This window comes from Galeopterus variegatus, unplaced genomic scaffold (assembly GCF_000696425.1).
Source record: "Galeopterus variegatus unplaced genomic scaffold, G_variegatus-3.0.2 Scaffold1386, whole genome shotgun sequence".
Taxonomy (NCBI): Eukaryota; Metazoa; Chordata; class Mammalia; order Dermoptera; family Cynocephalidae; genus Galeopterus; species Galeopterus variegatus.
The window spans coordinates 378842-388506 of NW_007727497.1; the positions used below are offsets into that span (position 1 = coordinate 378842).

The following is a 9665-nucleotide window of genomic DNA, read 5'->3' on the forward strand; positions in this document are numbered from 1 at the left end:
CCGCCGCGGCGCCCAGCTCCAACACAAGCCATCTGGAGAAAGGGACAGGGAGTGTCCCCGGAGCCAAAAAGAGACCCAGAGCCCTAAGGTCCGGAGAAGTCAGTCCAGCGCCCAGAGCCAAGGCAGAGAGAGGAGACTTCAACTACAGAGAGAGGGGACTTCGGGTCGGGTCGAAACGCGCTCCTGCCTCGCCCGAGCCGGGACTCGGGGAACCTCCCCGGGTCTCACCCGCGCTGTGCCGCACCCTGGAGGGAGCGAAGGGCTTGGGAGGGGTACTGGGCGGGCCGCCTGTGGCTGGAGGGACCTCTTGAGGCCACAAGCCACCGGAACCCGAGCCAGGCGCACCCAAGACGCCTCGCACCAGCAGCCAGGCCGCCCCTGCCTCGGCTCCCGCGGCCCCCGGGACTCCCCTCGACCGCAGGCCATGGGCGAGTACCGGGTGCGTATGGCCACCGGCTCCTTCCTGGGCTCGGGGACCTGGGACAACGTGTCCGTGAGCCTGGTGGGACCCGCAGGCTGGACAACTTCGGGAAGGACTTTAACCGGGGCGCGGTGAGTGCCGGCGCCGCCCACCCCGGCCCCTCGCTTGCTTCCGACCGCCCCCGCGAGAGCCACACGAGCCTTCCCCTCTGCCCACCGCCCCAGGAGGAGGACTTCGAGGTGACGCTGCTCCAGGACGTGGGCCCAGGGCTGCTGCTGCGCGTGCACAGGGCGCCCCCGGCGCTGCCGCGTCCTCTCGGGCCCCCGACGCCTGGTTCTGCCTCTGGTTCCCCCCTGCGCTTCCCCTGCCACCAGTGGCTGGAGGGCACGGGGAGCCTGGTGCTGCGGCAGGGGGCAGGTGAGGGGCAGGGGGCGGGCTGGGGTGCAGGAGGGGCACGAGAGGGGGCAGGGGACTGGTGCTGGGGGAAGGGCAAGGGGGGTGGAGAGGGGAGCAGGTGGGGCCACAGGGAGAAACTTCACCTTTGGAGGGAGGGGCCTAAAAGGGGTGGCAGTAGTGCAGGGGAGAGTGGCTGGTGCCAGAAGTCAGGGATTTGTCCCTTCCCGTCCCCACCCGCGTCCTCCCACAGCCAAGGTCTCCTGGGCAGACTACCACCCCAAGCTCCAGCAACAGCGCCAGGAGGAGCTGCGGGCCAAGGAGGAGATATACCGGTGAGGAGGGGGCTACAGTAGGAGGGAGGGGTGGCCCAAGGGATGAGGGACAGCCTGAATGCCTCTGGTGAAGACGCAGCATCTGCATCATCCAGGAACCTGTTAGAAATGCAAATTCCCAGGCCCCCTCAGACCCACTAAATCGACATTGAGGGTGGGGAGCAGTGATTTGTGTTTTAACAAGTCTCCCAGATGACTCTGGTGCCCACTAAAGTTTGAAAAGCGCTCCTCTAAATATCTTACCCTAGCGGTGTCTTCCTTGCCCTGGGGCATTTTTACACATCAACTTGTATCGTCCTGGAAATATGGGCAGAACCAGAAATGCGGCACTCAAGCCGAGGAAACACCCTCCAGGGGAGCAGGGTTGAGATGGCGGCTCTTTCTCTGCTCTGAGCTCAGTGCTGGAGGTCAGAGAGGAGAGCTGAGCCTTGGAGGCAGCCCTGGCAGAGAGTAGAGGTTGCAAAGGAACTGGGGCTGCCGGTGAGGATTCCTGAGGCAGAAAGCTGGAACATCACTCAGGTGCAGTTTTTCCAAAGATCTTGGTCTGGCCATCTCAGCTGCTGTCTGAAGCCTGGGCTTCAGGCTTTTGCTCCCAGTCTCTGGGAGCACAGCAGCTATAGGCTTATTTGGTTCCTGATGACTCTACATGTGTCATGAATTACACCCCCAAGAAAACCATTGCACCAAATCTGCCAGCAACAGCCCCAGGAGAGGGAACAGATATTGAGGTCTACTGTGTCCATGGGGACACAAGGCCAGTCTAGGTCCTGCCTAAGATCTCACAGGCCCCTCTCCTGGGGCTGTGCTGGCAGATTTGGTGCAATGGTTTTCTTGGAAGTGTAAAGATCCTTATTTTTTTCTGCAAAAGAAACTAAGAATAGCAATCCCATTTGGGTTATTGGGAAAAACAAATGAAAAAATGGTTAAGAATGCAGCTTGTCACTTGTCAAGCCCTGCTCAAATGTGTGCTGTTACTGTCATTCATAGCATCTCTCAGTTAACTCTGCTCCAGCTCTCTATGCCCTCAATCCTTAAGGTGAGGTCTCAGATCCACAGTATCAGCATCACCTGAGAGCTTGTTAGAAATGAGGCACTTGGGCCCACCCCATATCTACTAAGTCACAGTTTGCATTTTACCGAGTTCCCTAGGTGAATGTGTGTGCCAAGATCCCTCGATACCACATTCAAGTCTGAGGCAAGGTTTGGCCACCACCTGGTGGCAATGTATTTTCATTGCAAATTGTTCTTTGAAGTTGAATATTCAAACCTGAAAGCAATTGTTGCTTCTTTTCTTTTTTGGGTTTTTTTTTTTTTTTCTTTCTGAAAGCAATTGTTGAATGAACCAAAGAATGAATGAATGAGAGGAGGACTGGCTGGGGGTCCGCAGTTTTCAGGGATGTGATTTTATTGTTTTATCCAAAGATGTTGCTGTGTTGCTTGTGATAATAGGATTTAGAAATGCTTTAGGCCAGGGCAGAGTAAACTGCTGTGTCTCCCCCAAGCTGTGGAGGTTGCAGTGCCTCTCCATGGGATGCTGCTAAAGGCAACTGAAATCTTTGGTGCAGCTGCTGCTTCAGGACAGCTTCCCCTTGGCGAGATGCATCTGTGTTAGTCAGGAATTTTGTGGTTGCAAGAACAAAAACCGAGTCCAACTAGTAGACAGAAAAAAAGGGAATTTGTCAGCAAGACACAGAGGTCCTGTACTTACATTAGTATAGCCAGATCTCACAGGACAGAAACCAAGATGACTCTCTGGTTCAGCTCCAATTGCAAATTCCCTATGAAGGACTTTGATTGGCCCAGCTCTGGTCAGGTGCTCAACCCTGGACCAGTCACCCATGACCAGGGGAGAAGTCTCACCATGGGAACATGGCAGCTCTGTTGCAGCCTTGTAGGTGGAGGGCAGGAATAGATCCCAGGAAAGCCCGTGCTTGAAGAAGGGGGCTAGCTCTGATCAGGGCCCCCAAAGGGCCTGCCACTCCCTCTGCCCTAGTCAAGGGGCTCCCCAAGTTCTCTCACTGACCACCTTCCTGCTGCACCCTCCAGATGGAAGACTTACATCCCAGGCTGGCCTCGTTGCCTGGACGAGGTGACTGTGAAAGACCTGGACCTCAACATCAGATATTCCATAGCCAAGGACACCAACTTCTACCTACGAGGCGGCTCTGCGTGAGGATGCCTGCCCTGTCCTGCCTCTGGGCCTCAGATGCCCTTCGACCCCTGCCTTCTGCCCTCCCCTACTCAGCACCCCCCTAACCAGTGACAGGGGTCACACAGCCCTACCCAGGCACAGCCTCCTGCCCACTACCAGTTCCTGCAGGGCAATGGCTCCTGAGGGGCAGAGTGACTACCTTAGGTCCTGAAGGGATAAGGCTGGCTGACAGAGGGTCTCCCAGGGCCTTTTGCCCCTTCCCACCCCTCACATCCTCTGGCAGGTTTGCGGAGCTGAAAATCAAGGGGCTGCTGGATTGCAAGGGGCTCTGGAGGAGCCTGAAGGAGATGAGAAGGATGTTCAACTTCCGGAAGACCCCAGCAGCTGGTGAGGAGCATGGGCCGGCACTTATGACCTCTTCCCCAGGGCACCAGCTCCCGTGTCTGTCGGGAGTCTCAGAAAACCAAGCACCAATTCTCTGTGTGATCTGGGCAGGTGCCTATCCTTTACTAGACCTCCCCTTCCCTACAGAGACAAAAGAGCATGTGGACTAGGGGGATCCCTGACCTTCTAAGGCCTTTTAATCCAGCAGACATTTATTGAGTTACTAGACATCAGACACTGGTCAGGATCCATGGACAAAGTCTTTGTGCTCACCAGACTTACAGGTGAGGGGGCCTGTGGGTATTAACTAGACTCAAAATCAAATACTTTTTTCGCTTGTGCAACATGTTCATTGACTCTGGTGAGCATCCGCCCTAGCCTGGAGGGTGTCCTGGAAAGCTCTCCCATGGGGTGAGTTATGCTGAGACCTCAAAGTTGAGGAGGCCTTAGCAGGGCCAAGGATGGGGCGTGGGGGCTGAGAGCATTTCAGGCTCTGAAGACAGCCAGTGTGAAGGCCCTGAAGAGGGATGGATTGGACACCTCTGGGTGTGAGAAAGAATGGGGCTGTGGCCAGAGCGTGTTGCACAAGGATGGAAGGTGAGAGAGGAAGCAGGCGGGCCCAGGGCCCAGGTGGTGCAGGACCGTGTAGACCATGGTGGGACTCAGGTCTTTCCTCAGTGTGGTGCGAGGCTATTGACTGGTTACCAGGTGGGGAATATGTGGATGGATATGCTCCGTGGGGGTGGGTTGTTAGGGGCAAGAGTAGAAACAGAAGAATCGGGTGTGAGGCTGTGACCATGGTCAGCAGAGGATGGCGGCCTCAGTAAGGCAGTGGCTATAGAGTGGAGTGGACAGGTGGACCAAGAGGTCTCAGGATGAAGAATCAATGAGACTTGATAGGATGGGGTGGGCGGGGCTTCCAAGAGAGTCCCCCAGGCTCGGCCATGGGCGCCGGGTGGATGGAATCGCCATTCCCTAGGATGCCAGACAGTGGGAGAGGCCAAAGCTGGAGGAAGGGCTGGTCTGGTCTCTGATATGTTGCATTTGGGGCTGGTGAGTCATCCAAAGGGGTGTCAGGTAGGACTAAGATTTGCTGTTTGGTAAATGGGCAGTGTCTCAAGCCAAGGGGCCAGGAGAGGTCCCCCCCAGAAAGGTATGGTGTGCCCAGGATGGACCTAGGAGGAAACCACCGTGAAGGTCAGGAGGAGATCTGTGGGGGCTAGAGTGACCCAGTCCCCATGTCCCCACCGCTCCTCAGAGTATGTGTTTGAGCACTGGCAGGAGGATGCCTTCTTCGCCTCTCAGTTCCTGAATGGACTCAACCCTGTCCTGATCCGCCGCTGTCGCTGCCTCCCAAAGAACTTCCCAGTCACGGATGCCATGGTGTCCCCAGTGCTGGGCCCTGGGACCAGTCTGCAGGCTGAGCTGGAGGTGAAGGGCCCAGGGTTCCAGGCTCTGCATAGCCCCATCTCAGTGCCTTCAGGCACAGCCCCTGCTGGAGAGGGAGGGTACACTCATATTTGTTAGGGACCTACTGTGTGCTGTGTGCCAAACAGGACACTTCTGTCCCAGCCCTGAATCCTCTCCCTCTGCAATCCTCCAATCCTTTAGAAAGCCAGGTGGCAGTTCCAACTCCCCTTTCTTCTCCCGCAGAGGGGCTCCCTGTTCTTGGTAGATCATGGCATCCTCTCTGGTGTCCGTACCAATGTCATTAATGGGAGGCCTCAGTTCTCTGCAGCCCCGATGACCCTGCTGTACCAGAGCCCAGGGGCTGGGCATCTGCTGCCTCTTGCCATTCAGGTCTGCAGCTGGACAGGGGGCAGGGCAGGGTCAGGGAAGGCCATACTGAATGGTTGTCAGACACTCACGGCTGCCTCTGTCCCCACTGGCCTCCCCGCCAGCTCAGCCAGATCCCTGGGCCCAATAGTCCCATCTTCCTGCCCAGCGACGACAAGTGGGACTGGCTGCTGGCCAAGATCTGGGTGCGCAACGCTGAGTTCTCTGTCCATGAGGCCCTCACGCACCTGCTGCATGAGCACCTGCTGCCCGAGGTCTTCGCCCTGGCTACTCTGCGCCAGCTGCCCCACTGCCACCCACTCTTCAAGGTCAGTGGCTTGGCCAGGAAGCCCAGACTGTGCCCCAGGCCCACGGGTCCCTGCACCTTGGTCTGTCCCTCAGGTGCCCCTTCTCAGCTGCCTTTTCCCAGATGGCCCTATTGTTCCAGGCTGGGATGCAGAGCACCCATCCTGCTTCAGCAACGGCTAGCTGCCCCACTGCCACCCACTCTTCAAGGTCAGTGGCTTGGCCAGGAAGCCCAGACTGTGCCCCAGGCCCACGGGTCCCTGCACCTTGGCCTGTCCCTCAGGTGCCCCTTCTCAGCTGCCTTTCCCCAGATGGCCCTATTGTTCCAGGCTGGGATGCAGAGCACCCATCCTGCTTCAGCAACGGCTCCCTGCACAGCTCTGCAGGGAGCTTGCTTTTCAGCAGGCCTGGAGCTGGGGTGAGAGGAATGCCATGCCTCAGAAGGGCTCCCTTCTTAGGGGAGATTGGACAGGGTCACCAGCCATCACAGAAGCCCCAGTGCTAGGAAAGGAGAGACCTGGGGCTAGCAGACACTGAAATGGCAACACGGCTTTGAGAGACCAACAGGTTTTCTGCAGATCATTCCATGGGTGGGGGAGCCCTGGGAGGGAGACTCATGTGCTACAGGGTGGGCTCTGTAGGTCCCCTGGGCCCTGTCAAGCCTTCAGATGGTACAGATTCATTTCCCCATGCCCTGAGGCGTCTCCTCTGTGAAGAGCAGGATTTCCCCTGCCAGGGTCTATGCTTCTCAGCTTCTTGCTTAGACAGTCCTCTGTGCTCTGCAATCCGGGCAGATGCTTCGGGTCCAGCACCCTGAGGTAGTTTCTGGGGGCTGGTTCCACATTGCCAGGCCTGCCGGCCTGGTTTTCATGGTGCTTTGCCTGCCTGGGGGCTAGTAAATCACAAGACACCAGGCTGGAAGGCTCACAGTGCTCATCTAAGGCAGTCCCCTCAGGTGACAAAATGATCTGATGCCCAGAGAGAGGTCACAGAACAGGAAGCTGGGAGAATCCAGCCTCTTGTCACTGGGTCTAGAGCGCTGGGCCCTAGCCCAGGATGCCCCCTCTTGTCTCAGTTGTCTCCTTCCGAGTGACTTAAGGGCTGGTGGCTCTGTGGGGGAAGGTCTGGGGCCAGAGACACCCAGGCCTCTCCCAGCTCTGTGATTCCCATCCCTTTCAGCTGCTGATCCCGCACACACGGTACACCCTGCACATCAACACTCTCGCCCGCCAGCTGCTCATCGCCCCTGGGCAGGTAGTGGACAGGGTAAGAGCTGCCTTAGGGAGGGTGTGAGGTGGAGAGTTCTTCAGTATGAAGAATCTGGGGTCCTGGGGTGGGAACTGCCCATCTCCCCCACACCAGTCCTACCACCTGCTTCTGGAGCAAGCTTTGTGGTACCCAGAAGTCCTGCCTGCCAGTCCACAGGCCTTGGCCCTGGAGGCTTCTCTGAGTTGATACAGAGGAACATGCAGCAGCTGAACTATTCCGTCCTGTGTCTGCCCGAGGATATCCGAGCCCGAGGAGTTGAAGACATCCCAGGCTACTACTACCGGGATGATGGGATGCAGATCTGGGGTGCAGTGGAGCGGTGAGGGGCCATCCCCAGAGAGCTGGCGCTTGTAGGGGAGGCAGGAAGATTGAGAAGGAGAGAGAGGGCCCAGGGAGGCTCAGGATATGGTGGAGGGCTGGACATAAATGACACTAAACAGGGGTGCTCCTTAGAGAGGGTCAGGGTTGAAGGCAGGGACTGAACCCAATGCACCCTGCAGTTTTGTCTCTGAGATGATCGGTGTCTACTATCCAAGTGACATGTCTGTCCGAGATGACAGAGAGCTCCAGGCTTGGGTGAGGGAGATCTTCTCCGAAGGCTTCCTAGGCCGGCAGAGCTCAGGTATGGGGACCTCAGCCCTTGGGCCCCACCCTCAGGCCTCTGCAGCATAGTCCCCAGGCCTCCGGCAGCCTGTGGCCAGCCCAGCTCTCCTCGCAGGTATGCCTTCCTCGCTGGAGACCCGGGAAGCGCTGGTGCAGTATGTCACCATGGTGATATTCACCTGCTCAGCCAAGCACTCTGCTGTCAGTGCAGGGCAGGTGAGGAAGGGTCAGTGCTAGGGGCAGTGGGATGGAGGTGGCCCGGCTCCTAGGCCTCATTCTCCCCTCTTGGCCTTCAGTTTGACTTCTCTGCTTGGATGCCCAACCTGCCACCCACCATGCAGCTGCCACCACCCACCTCCAAAGGCCAAGCGAGGCCTGAGGGCTTCATTGCCACCCTCCCACCAGTCAATGCCACGTGCGATGTCATCACTGCCCTCTGGGTGCTGAGCAAGGAGCCTGGAGACCAAGTGAGTATGGGGCCAGGGGCCAGGCCAGGCTGGACTCGGGTAAGCAGGCGTGAGCCGTTCACACTCCCTGGCCCAGACCTGACCTTGCCATCAAGCAGCCAGGTCCCCTCACTCCACTGAACCTTCCTGTGGGACACATGAGCCCTGGACATCTCACAGTGAAGGTCAAATGGCAAAGGAGATGATGCAGAAAGTCACCCTTAGCTACAAAGGCAATGTGTGATTGTGCTCCTTTAAAATTCCAAACTGAGCTTTTATTTCAAGAGCTCCATGCAGATAATCTTCACCCGCAGAAGATTTGTTTAGGGGGATGGACATGGAAGCTGCTTCAGGTCCCCTAGGGTGGGGGAGGGTCCAGAGCAAGCTAAGGCAAGTCACAACTGCTCAGAGGATGGGGACTGGGAACCTGGAAGGCAGGACCTCAGCAGCCCCCTCACCCAACCTTGTGGGTGGTCCCCAGAGGCCTCTGGGCACCTACCCAGATGAGCACTTCACTGAGGAAGCTCCGCGGAGGAGTATCGCTGCCTTCCAGAGCCGCCTGGCCCAGATCTCGAGGGACATCCGGGAGCGGAACCGGGGCCTGGCGCTGCCCTACACCTACCTAGACCCTCCCCTCATCGAGAACAGCGTCTCCATCTAAGTTCCTGGGGAACTTGGCCCTGTGGGACTTATGTCCCTTTGATCACAGCACTCTAGGCTAACTGGCACCCAGAGGAAAGGACTTCCCAAAGAAGCAGGTCCACATGTGCCTCTCCCTGGGACAACCAGGCCCCATATAACTTAACTCCCCCCCCAAAAAAATGGAGCAACAAAATCAAAACGCAGAAACCAAAACTACCCACAGAGAACAGAATCTCTGCATTACCGAGCTTGTTGGAGACTCCAAGCCTCGAAGTGCCTGCACAGCCCCCTTAGGGGTTTTGTTAGCTCGTTGTTTTTGGTTTTGTTTTTTCGCATTACATCACCATGCGGGAAGTGCATAATCCGTGTGTCTGCTGACCACAGCTAATGGGACCTCATGGTCACCTGACTCAGGGACAGCCATTGAGAAGTAGCTCGGCCTAAAAACTGCCCAAGAGGTTGATCGTGACCCACTGTCTCAGCTTCAAAATGAGCAGAACACTGAAAAAGGGTCATCGGAAGCCAGGCAGAGGAGGAGGACACACTGCCCGGGTCAGGGTAGGCAGTGCTCACGTATGCTCTCTCAAAAACTTCCCCCAAAGTTGGACAAAAGACTTGTATTTTATAAAGCTGCCTCCATTTCCAGAAAATTAGAAAATATTATCATATCACTAATCTCACCTTGCCTTCTAGATTGTATCTTCAATGATGGAATTCCAACATTTCATACACATTCTTTAATTGTTTTGTTTTTTTCTGGCTCAGATTCAGTGAGCATCCATTCCATTAAGGTAAAAAAATGTGTCCTTCTGAATCCACCTAATGATTTTCATCCCTGTCTCCTATTACAGGTATGAGTACTTTGGTTTTTTAGTTTTACTAATTTGTATAGAATAATATGGACAAAATGCAACATATGTACTATAACTGCATAAACA

General features: G+C 56.4%; 1 protein-coding gene across 1 annotated transcript; it reads left to right on the forward strand.

Moving 5' to 3' along the window:
• The first annotated feature begins 424 nt into the window (after positions 1-424).
• On the forward strand, positions 425-8874 carry ALOX15B (arachidonate 15-lipoxygenase, type B). The gene is given in 17 exon segments (XM_008576675.1): positions 425-515; positions 518-552; positions 646-736; positions 739-769; positions 771-838; positions 1068-1149; positions 3196-3318; positions 3585-3688; positions 4944-5116; positions 5339-5485; positions 5587-5790; positions 6947-7033; positions 7186-7355; positions 7537-7658; positions 7755-7855; positions 7936-8106; positions 8567-8874. Coding segments are annotated over 17 exon segments (1980 nt in total). The 3' UTR covers positions 8747-8874.
• Positions 8875-9665: the final 791 nt, after the last annotated feature.